This window comes from Rhipicephalus microplus, chromosome 3 (assembly GCF_043290135.1).
Source record: "Rhipicephalus microplus isolate Deutch F79 chromosome 3, USDA_Rmic, whole genome shotgun sequence".
Lineage (NCBI taxonomy): Eukaryota > Metazoa > Arthropoda > Arachnida > Ixodida > Ixodidae > Rhipicephalus > Rhipicephalus microplus.
Window position 1 is genome coordinate 155,431,422 of NC_134702.1, and position 21,293 is coordinate 155,452,714.

The 21,293-nt window shown below is 46.1% G+C and overlaps 1 protein-coding gene across 1 annotated transcript in view; it reads left to right on the forward strand.

Moving 5' to 3' along the window:
* Window positions 1-608: 608 nt before the first annotated feature.
* The window catches only part of LOC142803019 (monocarboxylate transporter 9-like), a 60,090-nt gene continuing 39,405 nt past the window's right edge, over window positions 609-21,293 (forward strand). Inside the window, exons 1-3 of the mRNA XM_075888118.1 lie at window positions 609-735; window positions 14,420-14,896; window positions 15,332-15,934. Of these exons, the coding sequence (XP_075744233.1) occupies window positions 609-735; window positions 14,420-14,896; window positions 15,332-15,934 (1,207 nt within the window). The remainder of the gene's footprint in view (window positions 736-14,419; window positions 14,897-15,331; window positions 15,935-21,293) is intronic.

Sequence of the window (21,293 nt, forward strand, 5' to 3'; positions counted from 1 at the left end):
CTCAGTTATAGTGTTGGTGATCACTGATCAGCTTTGAAGAAGCCAAAACATTTCTCTGCAGCCTTCGCGACGCTCGCTGTGTGAAGTTGAGCTTTTTCATTAAGCATATGGCGCCATAACAGAAAAGTACTTGCTTTTTTCTATTTATTGCATCATGCTCTTCATATCAGCGGAAGCACCGAGTTGAAACTTGTACGTGGCGTTTTTATTAGCCGCAGCAACATGCCAAAGATGCCGCTTTGAAATCCCTGCAAGTATTAGCTGTCAGGCCTGAAGTTTAAGGAATTATCCGTAGACGTGCTGAGTCTTCGGACTAACCGTAAACTTAATATTAGATCGATTCTCGTAATCTTTTCGTACGCTGCTCAGTCCTTTTATCTAATGATTTCTTCACTGGCTTCCAGGAACAAATTCAAGTCCACCGCCTGGACAAGCACAGTGCAACGAATGGTCACAAGAACGTCTCGAGCGATTGCAGTGGTCCTGTGGTATTGACCTTTCCGGAAAACTGTGTTTGTTGTGACTTCGCAAGAAAGCACGATACTAAGGCATCCGGGCCTGATAGTGGACTCAGTTGGATGGTGGCTGTGGTCTCCTTCGTGGTCTCTATGATCTCGGCAAGCTACGGCCGCTGCCTGGGGTTCTTCTTCACTGCCTTCATGACCACTTTCGACGTGTCTCGAGCTGAAGCTTCTCTGCCACTCTCTGTGTACATAGGCTTCATGTTCTTGTCCGGTGAGACTGTCTTCCACGTTTCTTCGTGAAGCATCATGCTTCGTCACTAGGTACGACCCTTTTTTTATCAAAGTGTTTTAGGGCCGCCGTGAACACAGCATAGCCAAGAAGTTCCACAAATGAACGAAGGAAAGAACGAACAGCAGGGAAAGGAAAGACTAGATTGTGAACCAGTCTAGAAAGATTGCTATGCAACCCTAAGCTAGGGCGGGGATGATAGAGTGTGGAAAATGAAGAAAGAGAGAGGAAAGAGCACGCACACAGAAAGTCACGTGCCTCACAGAGATTAAAACAACGTCAATCTATAATCGCCGCTGGAAGTCTGATCATTGAAATAAGTTAAACACCACCTTCGTGGCTTTCATTTGTAACAACATCTGGGGATGACACTGAAAAGTTGTTTTCATTGTCATCGGTCTGCTATCTATGCAAACGCTCAGAATGTTACCCTTTCTCCACTTAACAAAGACAACCTTCAGCGCTCTTTAAGCGTGATTGGCATGATCGAGATGGTTATCATACATGCTTTTATTTCCATATTTGTGAACACTAAGCGTAGCTCCTTGGAATGGTTTTAAAGAAGTGTCGTCATGGTTGCTGCGAATCAACTGCGCATGGAGTTCAGTGTCCCTGAGGTGCCGTAGTGCAGGACTCCATTTCATTTATAAAAAAAATCATGTTGTTTAACATGCACTGACATCACGCAGTATAATGACTTGTAGCATTTCGCCTTCATAGAAACGGAACCATCGTGGCCAGAATAAAACCCACGTCTTTCTGGTCGGAAGCCAAATGCCATAATGGGTGACCCACCACAGCAGCTGTTGCTTTAGAAGAATATAAGTAGGGAGAAAAATAGACGTGCCAACTTCATTTCTTCCATACATTGTTCGTGTTTTCATTTAAAATATTTGAGTTATTTGCTACTCTGTGGTTTTCATTTTTCAGTTTCTCGGGTGGAATGTACTGATCTCCAACGGTACTACGTATAAATACTTAACCAAATATATATTCCTCTCGAAGACTTAAATTATAAACTCTAAGAGCACTCAAGAAAAGACTGCTCATCATAGATGTCCGCAATTCTATGTTTGCAGCGACTTGAACGGTATATACCTTCTGCAAACTTAACATACTAGCTCAGGCTTATGTGCCTTTGGTAGGTTTTCGCGGTCTCTTGTCACAACTAGGTGTACGTGTTTTCACTTTTTTTTTCGTTAATATCGAATTTCTCAAAGTGTTCTTCAAAGTTAGTTTCTGGCGAAAATTCGGTGCATCCAAGGTTTATTATCGTAAATTTCGCTTTCTTTCAAACTTGAAGTATGATTCTGCATTATTTTCAACCCATCAATAATTTAGAATAACATCGACCACAAAAAATTTAGAACAAAGAAAGTGTATTTTACATTTCTAGAAGAAACACGCTAACACATTTAGACACAGGCACAGTTATTTGAACACATAACACCTCCGATTCTCCATACTTCAACCTTCCTGCCGTTTCTACCAGACGGAAGCATACTTTCGAGGTCATCCAGCATGCACTAGTTTCACCGGAGAACCATGTATCGAGATCTCTTCTGGCACTGTTGGTGGCCCTGCAAGCTGAGAAACTTTTCACTCCGTACGCCAGAAGGCCACTGTTGAATGTCAAATTCGTGTAGCCTACGAGATACTGCTAAGATCCGGCAAAATTTTATTATCCGAACGGGCCGACGTACTATCCCTTAGTTAGTCGGCCAATTTCGCATTTTCCAAAACCTAATCAGCGAGTGTTTTTGAACTTATCTCAACACAGGAAGCGCTGGTCATAAGTTCTCATAACCTGTCGAGTTGGGTTGATTAAGTTTTTGTATGTTTTATTAAAAACACTTCTTCAACACATCAGAAAATAATTCAGAAAGCTACAGGTGGACGAGCCCCGCCGCGGTGGTCTAGTGGCTAAGGTACTCGGCTGCTGACCCGCTGTTCGCGGCATCGAATCCCGGCTGCAGCGGCTGCATTTCCGACGGAGGCAGAAATGTTGTAGGCCCGTGTGCTCAGATTTGAGTGCACGTTAAATAAGTCCAGGCGGTCGGAATTTCCGGAGCCCTCCAGTGCGGCGTCTCTCATAATCATATGGTGGTTTTGGGACGTTAAACCCCACGTATCAATCAATATTTCGTGGACGAACGCCGAGAAGAATTTTTCGCCACCTTGACTAACATTTAGTGAATAATTAATAAGGAGGGACAAGGGCCTTTGTCAGGCTTTTTGCATTTAGCCCTTTGCCCCTACAGTGAGCTCTGTATCCGGCTTGCTGTAAATAAAAAGTACTACTACTACTACTACTACTACTACTACTACTACTACTACTACTACTAATTGCCTTAGGGTGGCTCGATAGCGAATCAACGTCAATTGTATAGTCAAGCACCATTTAGTGTATAGTGTAGTTGGTTAAAGTAGGACTTTACGGGGTTGCCATTCATGTAAGCACAATCTCTACATATCAGCTTACCGCTTCTGGCACCAGTAGTGCCCATGTAATGCTGGCGTCATTAAGAGGCTGTAATTAACTAATAAAGCTTCGTATAAAAAGAAAGTTACAACCCAGTCACCCCACCTTCACATGCTTCGCATTACATCGGTGCTCATAATACTTCAGTTCTGTCGAATTTTTTTTTCGCTCTCAAGTGCATCATGGTGGACTATCAGTCATTCATTCCGGCTATGCACCTTAGTCATTCAGGCTTTCTCCCATCCGCCTAATATAATTGACACGGGTGTTTCCACATAACTGATCGACGAAACACACCCTCTTGGTTACAGATCAGTGCCATACACAATGAGTGGCCAAAGGTGTTCAACACTGCAAACTAGCTTGCAGGCTTGATTGATGTGCTATCATCCTCCAACCGTTGTTGTTAAGCTCCAACCGTTGTTGTTAATCGATGCAAAAAAAGAGCTCTCCTACCGGTCCTACAGAGCCGGTCAAAAAGTCGTGCCTATATATACCGGATTGTCAAAGTGTAGTTGAGCAACGCGTGCAGTCTGTTCGAGTGATGTATTATTCTGCATTTGTTGTGTGTGCGTGTTTGTCTGTATGTAAATCTATGTCACCAATTCTGTCGTTTAATAAATTTATTCAATTCTGCTATTTATTAAATTACTCGGCTCTGGGCGAATGCACCCATTGATTTTTATTTTTTACCACCAAAATAACTTTCAGAAATCACCTCAAAAACCTTGTGAATGCTGTAAAAATTTACTCTCTCTATACTCGCTCAAAACCTCACTGGCTAAATAATTACTACTCTCCCTACGTTCAAAAACTCAGTTAGCACGAGAGTAAATTTTTATCTCGATAGTAGATGGTAAAAAAAACCCAGGAGAGGTAGTGCGCTAGAGCACTAATGGTTTGCCCAGTTTTTTAGGTTATTTCAGGTCATTTTTGTTTAGTGTGTAGGTAGATAGATACGTAGATAGAAAGAGAAAGCTTGTAGTACACGAAGAAATGCTTCGCATTTATTATTAGTTTTGTTTCATAGTGTCAACTTTTCATAATTTTTGGGATGGCCAAAAATAGCATCGCTCATTTAGGGCGAGAATCGAATGCAGCTTATGAACGACAAGGGGTTCACCTTCTTGTTTATCAACTAGTTATCATATATGTAGTACTTGAATCAATGAAACGATGCGAAGCATAAAAGTTACGACTCTGCCATAACGCCAGCGCTCTACGCGTTAATTCTTGACGTTCCCAGCACATTGCTATTCATTAAATATTCTCCTAAATAATCTCGCTGTTTTACACTTTATCAAACGCACTGGACTATATACTAAGCTCTAGGGTGCGATGTTAACTGACTAATGTAAAAATGCACCACCTCTTTTTGTCCCTCTACTCATCTTTCATCTCTCTTTCTTTCCCCCTTTATCCCCCGTGCAGAGGATCAGCCTAAAACGAACTATAGCTCCGACCTACTTCTCTGCCTTCTAATAAATTCTCACTCACTTTCTTATGGTAGGGGAATGTCTCGTGAATACTCGCCTGTATGTATTTTTTATTTGGTGGATAAGCCTCTATCCACCAAACAGTACGATGCTGTATTGGTGGCGCTCACTGGTCACCCATTTGATATCGATGCTTCCCACATCGGTTAATTACATAAGGTCGTTCCGTACACACCACATCTAGTTTAGTTTGTACCCTATTTCACATTGGCTCCTTTTTCAATAGCTGAGTAAGGCTGAGAAGTTCAAGCCGTCAGTGTTGTCTTTTCAGAATTTATTTGCCTTTGATATTTTCTAGGATTTAGTCTTCCGGTAGTTTAGGACTGCGTATGAATTTTCGCAGGATTTATTTACCTGCATTTTGTTCAGTAACTTCTCCCCTCTCTCTGCCAGGCTTGTTTGCCGCCATCCTCATACCGGCCTACGGAACGCGTATGTCCGCTATCATAGGAGGCACTTGCCTTACCTTGGGTCTCTCTGCATCTTTTTTTGCCAATGAAATTACGGTACTCATCTTCACAGCTGGATTTCTATCCGGTGAGTATGCCTTTTTATTGTAGTCACCACGTTAGAGAGTACTAAAATTTTAGTTTATGGCGATATTCATGACGGTCCACGCCCGGTGAAGTTAAGATTTTATGGGCAGTCTCGCTTATATGGCAACTCGTGATGCGAAACGCACACCAACCTAGTTTAACAAATGAAAGCAATTGTACATCTTGTTGCGAAACTTCTGTAATCAGCATGTATGCGTGGCCGACCATTGACCCTTCATCGGTCCAGCAATATCAAAAAGTAAACCAGTGTTTATGCAGATTCAGCGACTAAATACAGTTTACTGTAGTAAAAACAAGGTCGAGTCATCGCGATTTCACTATACATTTTTTTTACTACAGCCGCATATCTCAATTACGGCCACATAGTTTGGTCATACCCTAAGGCATTTATGGAGTGCATGGCTGCAGGTGAAGCATCGGAATATTCTAAGGGCATTGGCCGAACGTTATTTTCGGGGTGATTTGTGTGTTAGCACATGAACGCACGTACGGAACATATTCATAAGTATTTGGTTGTGTGCGTATGCATGTATCTCTACGCATTCGAAGTTGGACAAAAAATCAGGAGTAATGTAATAAACGCACAATACCTCCTCCCCTAACTTGGATACGTCAGTGGCTTATTCCCAACAATAAGCACTGTATACAATCATCAACTTCACAAAACATGACCATGAGGCAAAAAAGTCACCCATTCCTTCATTTTTTGCAAAACACCTCTCAAAGGCGCAAGCGACGCTATGCCAGTTGCGTTTTTCTTTATTTTTACTCTATTGTACTGAATTATTGTTGTTGGGGAAGTTTTACTGCTGTCAGGACGAAGCTGTTGCTGCTTGGCTAAGTAGCTCTGTCTGCATTTATCGTTTATTTTTGTTTTTATTACGGCTCAGCACTGCTCAAGACGTCAGACGACTCGAAAAGGTACCTGCCGTATCGGCGACCGACGGGTACTGCGCTGCCCGCCGCGTCGAAATGTGCTAGAAGAAACGAAACAAGCATCGGGGGAGCGCCGCCATGACCTCCCAAGGTGTGACACCAGGTCAGAAGCACCAGCTGGCTGGCGCAAGCATACCTGACGGCAAGCGACAACACAGCGTTGCATCAGAGGACGAATCAACTGTCGTCGGGGACCACAACGGGGTGAACCTCACAGATCAAGACATGGACGAGAATGGTTTCCGCCTTGTGCGACATCGCAAAGACAGGACGGTGGGCATTCCTGTGTTAATTGCTCCAACATCCGATGGAGCTAACTTGAGGCAAGTGAATCCTATTGACCTATACTCGGAAATTGAAACGATTCTCGGTGGAGCCCCCGTTAAGAGCCGTTTCACAGCACAGGGAGCCCTGCTCTTGGATATAGAGACAGAACACGAAGCTAATATGCTTCTAGAGACCAATACTATCTGCGGCCTTGCCATATCTGCCCGTGTACCACACAGTTACATGAAAAATACATGCATTATAAAAGGGGTCCCAAGATGGTACTCGGACGAAGAGCTGTTAACCTACCTGAGACCTCAGGGAGTATACCACGCAAAAGAATCATACGACGAGTCCAAACCTCATCCACCGAATGGGAATCAAGGCGCACTGACTCTGTAGTTCTCACATTCGCTCCAAATTCGGAACGCCCAGAGAAGATCAACCTTGGCTTCACCAGACACGAGTTGGTAGACTACGTGGAGACGCCACCACGCTGTTTTAAATGTCAGCGTTTTGGACATGTTGCTAAGCACTGTCGTGGGGAACAAAGGTGTAAGCGCTGTGGGGGCCTCATGACTTTAAGACGTGTACAAGTAAAGAAAAACTTGTGTGTGCAAACTGTGGCGGCGACCACCCAGCTAGCTACGGCCGATGTCCAGCACGAACAGCTGCGCAGCGAAGAAATAAGACGTTTGTCCTCGGCCCGAAGACTGTGAACGAACCATCGCTCACAAAGAAGACGTCCGGCGCGCCACAGCATGGCGGTTCGGATAACGAGTACGCAGGAAATTTTCCGCGCCTAAAGCCGACAAGAGCTGGTACTGAGTCAACGCAAGTGCTCAACGCTGGTGAGAATTGTATCACGAAAGAGTCCGCCAAGCGCACCTACGCTGATGCACTGAGCCCACCTCAAGTACCATCTGGAAGCCAACAGCAAGAAAACCTCGTGCACGTTATTCGCGCTCTGTTCACCGCACTACGTTCACACGTCGCTAAGATGCCTGCGAGTTCAACGAAGGATATGTTGGAAGCAGTCCTGGCTCTAGAGTCAGTGTTACTTTGCTCTGCTTCCACAAACACACAGTAGAATAATGGCAATGTCTCGCCCACCTGGTCTATTTCGTCCTTCAAAAGTGCCCTTAATAATGCAATGGAACTGCGCCGGTCTTCTAAAACGCCTGTGCGAACTCAACCTTTTCCTGCGCGACATTCCAATACCGATTCTAGCCCTCTCCGAAGCCGGTCTATCGAATGCAAGGACGCTCCCAGGGTACACCCGACACGGCAACCCGAGCATAACGTCGTTTGCAAATGGAAGCGCAATGATATACATAAGGCGGGAAATCCCTCACGTCGCCTTACCAGTGCAAGACCTCTGTTCCAACTCACTGGAAGTCACTGCTGTGCAAGTGTGCCTGGGAAACCGAAAACTGAGTGTGGTATCGGTGTACATAAGCCCACGAAAAAAGGTCTCTATGGAGACTTTCCTAAAGGACCTTTGCACTCGATGTCCCGCACCTCGAATAATCTGTGGTGATTTTAACGTGCACCATCCACTCTGGGGAGATAAGAGTGTCGATTTTCGAGGCAAGGAACTTCTAGCAGCTGCGGATGCCGCCGACTTATGTGTGGCGAACGATGGTAAACCTACATTTTTCAGGCCACCAGATTCATGTAGTGCAATAGACCTTGTACTTCACTCCACGGACCTTCTGGTATCATCGACCACGGCTCCAGACAAGATGGGCAGCGACCATTTCCCCATCTTCACCAATATCCTGGGATTTCGAACTGCTGGTCGACAATTCTGCAATGTAACACGCTGGGACACCAACAGAGAAGTGTTGGACAAATCCACTGGTGAGCTGTTCGAGGATATGTTGCAAGGCAAGCGATCAGCAACCTCATTGCTGAAACTGCCCGACCATTTTCCTGCTCCTGACTTGAAATTGAAGAACCTCTGCGCAGCACGTAGACGGGCGGAGCGGAAATTAATGAGAACAAAAGGAAATCCGTCTGCGAAAACCGAATATAACAGGATAAACGCTGCGATTCGTCGCCATACAAAAAAAAATTAAGACAAAATCAAAGGGCCGCTTTCTGTGAGAGTTTATCAACGTTTACGCCCGTGACAAAGATATGGGCAGTAATAAATAGTCTTTCTGGGAAGATATGAACACACAGGCCATTCGAAGCACTCGCTTTGAAACAAGGGATAGATGTGCAAACCCTTGCAGAGGATTTCGCCGACGTGTACATATCTGGTAGATCAGCAGGAGCGGCGATTCCTCTGTCACCCTAGTTTTTTCACACGATGGATACGCCATTCACCTTCCGAGAGCTGGATATGGCACTTAGCAAATTAAGAAGACGCTGTGCCGTGGGTCCTGATTTGATCAGCAATCAAATGCTGACAAATCTGCCATATGAGCGAAAAAGGGCCCTTTTGGACATATTTAATCATGTCTGGAGCATGGGAGAGATCCCATTTGTTTGGAAGACAGCTTGGATGGTGCCAGTATTAAAGTCCGGAAAGGATCCTGCGAGCCTCGCGTCATATCGACCGGTATCTCTTACATCATGCGTATCTAAGCTGATGGAAAGATTAATATGTACAAGATTAACTTGGTACCTTGAACAAGGAAGACGATGGCCATCGTGTATGACTGGATTTCGCCCACGACTGAGTGCCCAGGACAGTGTTTTGGACCTATTAAGCCACATCAAGCACCACCGTGTCAGCGGACTCTCGACACTCGCCGTCTTCATGGACGTTGCCAAGGCATATGATTGTGTGCTTCAGGCAGGCATCGTGAACGGGCTCCAAGCCATGGGTGTGTCGGGAAGTGCTCTTCGGTTCATACATGAGTTTCTCAGAGACCGTTGTGTCCGTGTTAAGCTGGGAAATGTAATGAGCGAAGAGAGACGCGTTTCCTTCGGCGTTCCACAAGGAAGTGTTCTATCTCCCTTGCATTTTAACGCTGCCATGGCCAGCCTTCCCGACACTCTGCACTTAGCTCTGAAAGCAGTTAAAATATCCATCTACGCCGATGACATCTGCATTTGGATCCCAGGGTACCAGCACAAACGTTTGGCCCGGATAGCACAGAGCGCTATTTCAATCATTGAGCGTCACTTGTTGACACTCGGCCTATCTTTATCAGCGGAAAAATCGGCCTTCATGCTCTTCTCGGGAGCGCGACGGAAGTCAACACGTCTGTCGCTGAATATTCGAGGCCACTCGATTCGTTGTGCAAGAAGTGTCCGTTTCCTGGGCATTACCATCGACAACAAGCTATTATGGCGACGTGCGGTTGATGGTATAGTCACTGCATCAGTGCAAAGGATCAACGCTCTTCGTCGCATGGCAGGGGTCCGTTGAGGCAACAATCCTATGTCCATGCTTAAATTAAATGATGCGCTTATAACAAGCCGCATCTTTTATCAGCTGCCCCTGATATCACCATCACCAAGCCAGTTCGAACGCCTAGAGGCAGTGCACAGAAAGGGCCTTCGCTTGGCGATGGGAGTCCCTCAGGTGGCTTCAAACACGAAGGTCACCAATGAAGCCGAGTCTCTGCCGCTCCGCCTTTTGGCATCTCAGGCCTTATTGACGCAGCTGTCAAGACTGGGCGAGTCATTCGCAGGCACGGCGCTTCTCCGGCGGCTAAGAGCAAGAACTGGCTCACATTTCAACGCGGCACTAAACACATTTCATTATTTAGGCTTGAAACTGCCTAAACGGCGCCCTAAGGACCCGCCATGGTCTTTTGTGGATGTTGCGTGCAACTTCAGCGTACCCAAGCTACCAGCGAAGCGCACCATTCTAACCGCGGAAGCAAAATTTCTTGCGCTGGACCACTTGAGCACCATGTACCGCGGCCACCTACAAGTGTACACCGACGGATCAGTGTGCACACAGACGGATAGCTGCGCAGCGGCTTTCTGCATACCCTGCCTGGGTGTGTCATGGTCGGGCCGCCTGGATCGCGTGGTTTCGTCCACAACGGTAGGAAGCGCTGCAATTACGGCGGCTTTGCGAAAACTGCGATCCTTTTCTGCACGAGATGTTGTAGTGCTGACGGACTCCAAATCGGCGCTACAAAGACTGCATCATGGCCTACCTCAAGAAAAGTTCACCAGGCAATCTCTGGCACTAATCAAACACCTAAATGGCAAGAGTTTTATTATAAAGTTCCAGTGGATCCCATCCCACGTTGGCATTGAGGGCAATGAAAAGGCTGATGCCCTTGCTTGCGAAGCACGTACATCGTTTCCAAAAGTAAGAATTCCCAAGACTTGCCAGAACAACAAAGATGTGATACGCAATCATTTCAAGGCGATCTACAAGTTTCCACACCAAGCATGTGTAATTCATGGACTTTCTCGTGAAGAAGCGACGCTGTTGTACCGCATTAGAACCGGCTCCACATACACCCCGGCCTGGTCATTCAAGACTGGGAGATACGCTTCCCCGTTCTGTGCCTTCTGTGGTGACATTGGGGATATTGAACATTTCATTTGGCTTTGCCCACAGTTTGATGTGCAAAGAGCAGTGATGATCCGCACCTTGCGAAAAGGCTGTCATAGACACCGGACAGTTGATGACATCATATTTACTGAAGGACCCGCGGCAACTAGGAGGAACGTGCAACGAATTTTGTTAGTCTTCCTGCGAGACACTGGGCTGTCTGACACGTGGTGACATTTTCCAAATTCAGGAGATGCTCAGGCGGAACAATTGCCGGCCATGCAGGCCAGGCTAACCCCGCCTGCTACAACACCACCACCACCACCACCTACTGCTGTCACTGCGAAACGCGCATATTACGTGCGTTTTTGGGGGCTGCAGTTGTTGAGGCTTATCCCCACTCCTCCCATGTGACAAAAGCTGTTTTTATAAACGTTTAATTAAGCCGCTGTTTTGTGAATTTCAATGTATTAGCACTCATGGAAATGCACAAAAACCAACACTGCGAAGGACTAACGACAAGAAAACAGGACAAGCATGGCGTACTTGTACGCACTACATGGCCTGTTTGTCGTTATTTCTTCCTGAATTTCAAACGTAAAACTACATTTTAGAATGTCTTACCAAACAGCCCAAGTTGTATTCTTTGTACCGTACCTCTTTATTTTATAAACAGGCACACGGTTCCCTTTCTTGGGTACGAAGCATTGTCGCAGCGCCCTCTCTAGTGAGTCAATTGTACGGGGAAGAGGCGTCCCTCTTCCGAAATAACAAAGGGGACAGATGAGTGACTGCGTGACGAAGCACTGTAGGTGACAGTTCATTCACAACGGATGCCTCACTTATGTGCGCCCAATCGAGAGTAAGTGTCCAATGCCACCTTGATTTCTGTCAACGCCAGTACAAACGCGTGCTTCTGAACGGGAGCCCTGAGCCCTCCTCAGTTCAGGGAGTGGCCTTGTTGTGACATGACGGGTGGCGCTGCCTGCATCACATGTGCTTCCGAGTGCTTACCCCCATGGATGTGATAGAGGTGTTTTCCACTCCAATCTGTTATGTCTGTCACATCTGTTCTATATCGCGCTCTTTCTTTGTGGATCGAAGCAATGCCGTCGCCGCATCACAGAGCAGCGCATGCAGACGCATTGCAGCGATGCTTCCCGATCGGTTGCTCCCATAGCACCACGAACAGCGACACGCTATCTGAAAACACCGTATCTTTTACAAATCCAGCGGGATTACCAACATTGTGAACGCGAGGAGTGCTAGACGCCGCCTACGGATCTGCACACAACTGAACACAAAAAAATTCCTTTATATAATTTGGGTCGTGAGGCACTGCATGAGGGGTCATCTCCTTCATTATTGCAAAGCACCCGCGCAGGCTAGCAGAAGGACGAGAGCAGGAAAGGGTTAGAGAAGAGACTAGTGAACAGCTGGATCAGGCGTATGTGGCTGGCGTTGATAAAGTAGAGAAGGCGTTGACGTACCATAAGGGCGTCATTTGACTGGCTGTCCTTAGTCACGAATGGCGCCACAAGGGCGAGAAACACCAAGGCATAATAACGCGCTTGTTTTAGGGGCGAAGCACCTCACACAAGCCCAAAGCGGTAGCACCTTGTACAATCGAAACCAAAAAACTTATGCGAAAAAAAAGCATTGGCTATACGTTTCGCGGATCACAACGCAGTAGTAGTAAAGGAGTATTGGAGCCAAGCGCTCAACGCGACATACTATTTAGGGCTAATAAACACAGTATATAGCTGCTCACTGATTTGTGACTCATTTACTGCTCTATGTGGCCAATGTCACCGACGATTTACGGTAACACCGAGCAATCACAGTGCTTCGCCCACTCACCGTCATTCACTTCGTGGAGATGCTGTAGATTCTTTTGTATTTTCTGGCTATTTAAGGGCCACATAAGCTTCAGACGTTACTAACGGTACGCTACCTGACTTCGGCAAGAATATTTAAAATCATACAAATATATGGATTAAAATACTTAAACGGCGTTTTAGTATTTCGAATTATGGGACATATTTGTTATTGAGACTACAATCCATGAACGTTTAGGTGGTTACGCCTGTTGACGAGACATCGAACAATCACAGCTTTTGCGATGCGTGACCTAAAGTGCACTACCAAGTAAACTCTTGCTACCATAATATGTTACAAAATATTTCCCACAGAACTCGAAAGCAATCATTTCTTGAATTCCAAGGTACCATCCACCTTACCTTGCGCAAACAAATAGTTCAGGTGCTTTAGATGGATTGTTCGTGACAATGTAACCGCAAAATATGCCGCTTTGTTCAATGTTGTGGTCGTCTCAATGGCAATTACAAAACACAAGCCGAGAAACGTGCACCGCCTAGTAACTGTACTTTAACCCAAGCGATGTTTCGTAGACATTTGATCTCATAAACTATAGTCTCGACAATGATGAGTATTCGTTGACAGAGTCGTGTGGCGTCAGGTGAATTGAGAACTCAGGTCATGTTGAGGGCACCGCACATCAATGTCAGGGGCATACTGCCACTCCAAACAGTTAATGTCGGTGGCAGCTGCGTTAAACGCTCGACCTTCCACCTAGAAAGCGGTGAAGGGGCTGCTGAAGTTTCTGCCGTTAACCGGCCTCGCTAGACCGCTGTGACACTCTTAGGCTTGATTGCGCCTGCGAGTTTTTTCGCCATAGTTTATTTAGCCTTTTTATCTTTTTCTTCCTATTCATTTCTCTTGCCGTTTCCCCTGTACTGGATAGCAGCCCAAATTTCCTTCTCGTGAACGTCGCTTTCTTTAACTTACCATTTATCTCTCTGTTTCTATCTGCCACAAGCTGGTTTTAACTAACCAATCAAGTGGAGTTGTTTAGAAATCGTTTGCTCTCTCGATCACTTTCAGTCGCTGTGAATGCCGCATGATCTTGCAATTTAGCTGCGTGTTTGCTACTTTGGTCAACGGAAAAAGTTGTGTTAACCAGGGGCTTCGTCAAAACGTAGCCTGCTTCCAACAAATCCATGTTGGGACTATCACCATAATCACTCCAGACCATACACATACACCTATCAGTTCAATAAGTTTTTATTGTGAACTTACAGATTCCCCACCTAGTACAGCCTTTCTTCACTAATAAATTTCTCACTTCTATAAAGTTTCTGCTTTTAAAGGCATAAAACTTGAAGTATCCTCAAACCCATGTAATATTTATAAGCCCGTAAAGAGAACTTTCATTTTACCGCAAAATTCTGACATCATAAGGTTGCGGGCAACTAGCGTATTTCTGTGCCAGAAGCACAAGTTATCATGGCGAGCGCCACAAAAAGAAAAACTTTTAGCGCGCTTTTTTATTTTCATTGCGAATTTATAGTCGTCTAATTACCATATTTCACCATGGCTCACACCTGCTTGGAGTAACAGTAATTGTAATATCAACTTCCTCGGTGTTTTTCAGGTTCTGGTCATGGCATAATCTTGAGCAGCAGCGTGGTCTGCGTGACTCAATACTTCGACAAGCGACGAGGAGCTGCATTGGGACTAAACCTGGCCGGAGCAACCATTGCGTCTCTAGTGTTCCCAAAGCTGTACGAGTACTTGCTCGCTGAATACGGTCTTCACGGCACCTTTCTCATTATTGGAGCATCCATGGGGAACGTGGTACCCTTAGCAATGCTTATGAAGGCTCCTCCATGGAATGTAGAGGAACTTAAAGGAAATACCAGTAGCGCAGACACCAAGGACAGTTGTCCGAAGCCATACAGTGCTCCAGTGAGAGCAGCTGTGTACGAGGGCGATGACAAGCTGTACCTAGAGATTGAACGGCCAGCGTTAGTGTCATCACAGAGCATAAAACCGGCTCCAGCAAGTCAAGTACATCGTGTTGAAGGCATCTGCAGCGAGTGGACCGTCATCAGCCTGAATGAAAAGTCAAGTACTACCGAAAGCCACAGACGAAGCATCGTGAACAATACAGGGGATGCGACGATGCCCTCCAGCTTTAGTACACTCCTGTCTGGACGCTTCCCGACCAAATTCAGGCGAGCGACTTTCACGAGTTGCACTTACGAGAACTCAGCGTCACAAGCTGAAAAGCCATCAAGCATCACTGAATTCCAAAAAGAAATAATGGTAAATGTTACACGTAACGCAGATACAACGCCCCAGGGCAATACGGTGCTTCCTGCTCATCTCTCCGCAATATTCAGGCGAGGGACTTTCGCCAGCGGTGGCATAAAAAGTTCAGCCTTCCGGACCGACACACCAGATTTGAACGAGTTACGTGCTAGGCGAGGAACTATGCTGAGCGTCGCTGGATCGATGTACACGAGCAACAAAGTTTCAAGGCATTCCTTTGCGTCAAATACAGGGCTGTCTCGCCGAGCCACGGTCACCAGCATCAGCAAATCGCTGGAACTTGACGCCTCACCACTATGCAGGAACTCATTGAACCATGGACTTCCCTGGGATCAGGAAGAGGCACCTTGCTCTACGTCTACGCAGCAGAATATACTGGAAGTTCTCAAAAATCCGCGATTCTACTTCCACGCGTTCAGCTACCTGTCGTGGGGTTTTTTCATTGACTGTTTCTTGTCCGTGATATTCGACTTTGCACACGACGCCGGCGTATCACGTGCCGACGCTGTGCATGCGCTCACTTTCTTCTCGGCCACAGACACCGTGGGCCGGCTGTTCATCCCATACTTGAGTGACTACAACCTGATATCGAACTGCGGTTTGCTCACCATCGCTTACTTAGTACTAGGTCTCCTACAGTACGTGGCACCACACGTACGGGGAAAGGAATGTGTCTGGGCCCTCACAGCAGCCTTAGGCTTGCCAGCTGGTTACATAATGGTGGGAGCCTCTCAGATCCTCTCGACCGAAATAGACTCCACAAGCCTCCCAATCGCTTATGGTTTGATGAACACGGCAACAGCAATGGGATGCTTCGTGAGGCCACTTCTCATAGGTAAGTGAAAGGAAATCTTGCTCTCAGAAACATAGTAAACAAAACGAAACCGGTGTTATGTAGCGTGACCAGTAGCCAGCTACTTCGCTTCGCCAGGGAGACGTCATTACATTGAGATAATCAGCGTTTTAGTGCGAAAGACTTCCTTGGGTCTGTCGAAGCGCTCGTCTTATCTTTATAACCTTGTCGATTTTGCAATACCGAGTATTCTTTATTGCTGCACCCATGTCTTGTGTAGACAATTGTGCGTTTTCTTTACTAGCCATTGGGCAGAGTAGGTGCTCGCCAAGAATGCTGTTTGGTATCGTCTAATGAAAATGAGTGACCAGACAATTTCAATTGTCAACTACTAAATACAATAATTATTGAAATTACTGTACAGTAAGTTCACAAAAATTTACACCAATCATTCAATTCATTAGTTTAACACTTTCAGTACTCCCCATTAAACACAACTTTTTATCATGCGCTCTACTCTCACCTTCGTGTCGCTGCTGTATTCGCGGCAAACGGCATAAGTTCAATCAGTTTGTACAACGTCTAAGAATAAGTTAGTTGAAGGCACTGCGCCCAACGCCACGTGCAGATTGTGTTTGCCGCCTGGGCCGTCTCCATTTTACGTGACAGATGGCGCTCCCGTAGAGTGGGTGGGATGCTCGCTGGGGAGCGACTCCGATCCGCGTGTAGACGGTGATTGCTGTGTAGCCACGCTTGTTCATTACTCTCGATAAATGCATGTACATGTATTGTCAATAAATAAATACACTGTGATGCTGCTCTAACGAAATTCATTTCCTAATTTTATATGTAGTTTATTTTCTAACAGTGTTGTCGTATAAATGCTCCAACAGAAGCATACGTTCGCAAGGAGAGTGATCCCCTTTTAACGCGACAGCACTAAAGAGCTTGTATGGCTGAAATTTTGAGTTCGACGTAGGCGGTGTTGGCGTCAGCATCTTTGGTTCAGAACGAAAGTGTACCGGTTTTCGTGAAAGAATGTTTGAGGTGTTTGCAGCAGAGATAGCAAGCAGTCCGAAAGCAAGGGCACCCTAGCTATTAGGAACGAGATAGTCTTCATGCGTGTGTTTGTGCGTGTACGTGGTTGCGTGTGCGCGTGCGTGTTTTCGCGTTCTGGTTGTCGCGTTCTGTTTCGTTAGCGAAATGAACGAAAATCTTTGTCAGGAAACTTTCAACTAATGTATCACGAAACTTACATGCATTCTATCAAGAACTTGATGAAGCGCTACCCTTGGCAATCTTGCTGTTAGCGTCAAGCATATCATTCCATTATGGCCTTTGATAGGGTAAGGCAACGTCTGTGTAATCAGCATGTCATGATGGAAATAACTTCATTGGATCTCGAAGATCGACCCTAAGTTAACCCGTACCACACCCATGACGGGACTATCAGGCCAATGCCATTAGTCATACTTCGTGCATTTTTTAAGGCCGCGTGGACTTTAACTTGATAAAGGGCTTATAAGACTGTGAAAGCGAGCACACTATTGCTAAAACAGTAGACTCTGTGCACCTCGTTCCTTACACCGTCGATGCGGGATGCCGAGAATCATCATTCACGTTTCATGAGACAACTAAGGCTGTTCAAGGCCTTCGCCCTAATAAATGCTGTTGTGTCGTAAGTCTCTTGGCCAGGAGTGCGGCTGCAATGTTCCAAGAAAGTCTCGATTAAGTGCTAGAGACCTTCAAAGACGAGAACACCTGGCTTTATGATATCAAGCATGGCAACTAATTATAATCACTTGATGAAAGTGAACGTAAAAAAACATGGCTGCATCGCACAAATAGTGAGTATACAACAATTTCTATTCACTCGTTGTTCTACAACATTTCTTTTTTCTTTGCCCAAATAGGCATAGATGAGGCAGCTCAAAAAAGTGGCATCTGAACTTGAAACAACATATTGCTTTTCCAGGGTCACGAAAAACTAAGTCGGTAGCGCATAGGCCCACACTATCAGGGTCGTGTTGAGAAGATTCTCCTCTTGATGGTGCCCCTCACTCCTGAAGTCGAGGCGCTGCCTTTTGCATGCATGCCTGTCGATTCATCATCACCATGCTTTGGAGTCACGGTCTCGACGCGAAATAAATTTGACGTACTTTCAGCGGTCTTATTGCAGCGGTCGTACTGCTGGTACTGCACATGCATTCAAACCTTCTGGCTCCCTTCACTTTGGAGAAGTCGGCAATATAGCCAGCCGGCTTTGTTGAGCTTTGCTGGTTTTTTTTCTGCACGGTCTGGTATTTTGGGCAGCCCCGGCAAAATTAACAGACACATCATCCTAACTGAGCGTAGGTTGCTTTGGGGCGTGAAGCAGGACATTTATCTGCATGATATGTGGCAGAGATTTGTTCCGTGAAATGCTCGCGCACACATGGTCAGGGCTCAGTATGCTGCAAAATAGCGGCTACTTGGACTGGTTGGTATAGCCTTTTTGAAAAAAATATACTTCTTTAACGCGCAGGAAACGTTTTGCCAAAAGAAGATAGAGCCGATAGATAGAACGTTCTGTCCCATCTCTCCGCTCTTTCTTTCTTCCTGAAAACGTTCCGTGCGCACTAAGGACGTATATTTCTTTCAAAAACACTGCAAAGCTCTGTCAGCTCTAGCAATTGCCCGTCGCCACTTATCCAAGCGCTCTTGTTCAGGCGGAGGTACAGAAGCGACACAAGCTCCGTACAAGTTCGGTACCCCGACTTGCGATTCGGTACAAGCACCACTTGCCCATTTCAGCGCGCAGCCAGCGACAAGGCCACTGACGCGCACTCGGAGTTATTTGCACCGTCGAGGTATACGTGCACGAAATCACAAAGCACGAATCAGCTAAACAAATCCTCTAGACGGGCTTCCAGAGACAGGACAACATCTTTCTAAATCACAAAATGCCATGCACATGGCGATTTCTGGGCAATGTTTTTATGCACGCTCATTTTAGAATGAGCACCGCGCAAGTACTTGACGCCTCATGCAGAAGCGCCATTTCAACTCACGTGACGGACTCGCTCGCTGGATTCCGTGCTGACCGGTTGTGCCCTCGCGATCTCCGACGACAGCGCAGCTCTGGTCGACTGGGTTGATCCTATGCCACCTCCTGCCGCCGGTCCCCTACGACGACGACAGCGCAGCTCTGGCCGACTGGATTAGCTTTACGCCATCTCCTGTCGCCGACAAGAGCTCTCGCAAGTAGTTCCCCGTCCTCGGACTCCTGTTACCGTGTTTTGTTTTTCCTATCTCTCTTATGTCGTCACTCGCTTTCCTTGCGCATCTCTCTCTCTCTCTCTCTCTCTCTCTATATATATATATATATATATATATATATATATATATATATATATATATATATATATATATATATTGTGAAGAAGAAGATGTGCCTGCCGCGAGCAGCATCGCTAACGCCTGGCTCTCTCGGCTCGTGCTTCGGCTCGCTGCTGTGCTGATCTCTGCTGGACGGTTCTTCGCGCTGTCTTGCCGTTGTCGTTATCGACTAATAAACCTCGTCACAGAACGACAACGGCAAGACAGCGTGAAGAACTGTCCAGCAGAGATCAGCACAGCAGTGAGCCGAAGCACGAGCCGAGAGAGCCAGGCGTTGGTGATGCTGCTCGCGGCAGGCACATCTTCTTCACAATACACACACACACACACGTACATATATATATATATATATACCTTTATTTCTATCTTTTTAATCCCTCCTCACCCCCATCCCTTGTGAGCTACTGTCGAGGTGTCACACGCTGATGCAGACAGTTACGGGGCTCACTTTTCTCTTCTTTTCCCTCTTATAACCACAATCTCCCCCTCACGCAACGGAAACTACTCGTAGCTCAAGGTCGTCGATGAACACAATCTGTCCGCGTCCTCTCCTTACGCAGAGCGACGAATGTCAGCAGCTAACTTTTACCCATGCTGTGGTTTGGTAACACTAGAAGTACTCTCCTATCTAACACAACTCTTCCAAGTACGCTCCACTCTCACACAGTGATGTTAAGCGTTTTTTTTTTTTGGCAAAGCCGACAGGATTTCAAAACGTCACCAATTCCAGCTCGAAGTCGCTAAATGATGATGATGATCATACATTTTCCCGGGTATTTGGTTTTTGCCCTAATACAGCACGCGAAGAGGTTGTTCCTTAATGAAAACATATTTTAAATCAGTTTCTGCAGTGGGAATGGATTTCTACTGCGCTGCTACCTCTTGGCAACGCCACTGTGAGCTGGTAAGCAACTGCAGTCCAACCATGAGCCGTTCAACTGAGCCGGTTCAGTTAATTTAGAGGATCTGAGCCGTTCAAAGTCACTTATTCCATCTCTAACTGTAACAGAACGAGTGCTCGGAAAGGCCACATTGCAAGCTAAAGACCGCAGCACCCCAAGCAGCTTGGTCCTGTAGTCAGCTTCATTTTCTGAAGCATGTTCCGAGCCTAGCACTGTTTTCATAGTTTCTTAATTTTCCATGTCTGTTTTAAAACATTACCGCATGTTTTAAAGTCCCCCCTCACTCCCCCCCCCCGAATAAATTCGCTAAGTCTCCAAAGAGATCGAATTGTTGCTAGCACGACTGAAAGGATGCCAAGTTTAGCTACTTTCGCACTAAGTTCACACCACTGCTTTTACTTTCGTATTGCTGTTGTGTTCGCGGTAGACAGAATAAACGGTGTTATAAGATGGATATAACTTGAAGGTTGTATTCGAAGTGATAGCGTCGAGTTTGCCAGTAAAAGCTCTCAAAATAAGCAGGAACGGCACGTTTATTCGACAGCGTCTCGCTATGCTCCGCTTCATATATCAGGCGCAACGCTGCGGAGGCTGTAAAGTTCGGCCAGCAAGATGCGCGCGTGGGCTTGTATCGTGCTTGAGTGTGGTCATTTTGAACGTCTGACATCGATACGAAGCCTCTTCGCTTATTATTCATCCTGGACGAAAACAAAATTACAGTACGGCTGCTAGGAGCATTGGACTATAGCCTCCACTGCGCTGCTACTCATGTATGAAACGGAGTATGGGCCATATCATGTAGTCACCAAAGAACAGGTGACGCAGCAGCCGGACCTTCATGTCGCATAGGGCAGCTGAATTATGCCAGGCTGTCAGCAAAGAAAGGACAGTTGCCTACCAAATGCACAATGTATCATACGTAGAAAGCTTTGATGTACAAACATCTTCACACGGTTAATGGAATCTAGATTTGTTGTCAGCGTTTCCTGTGCATTTTAAATGATGGAGAGCATGAGGTAACAAGCCATAAATACCCCACCGTTCTGATCAGGCAGACAGATATTATGCGTCTAGTAACCTGATGCTAGCTAGAGGCCGGTGTCACATGTCACTCACCGTTT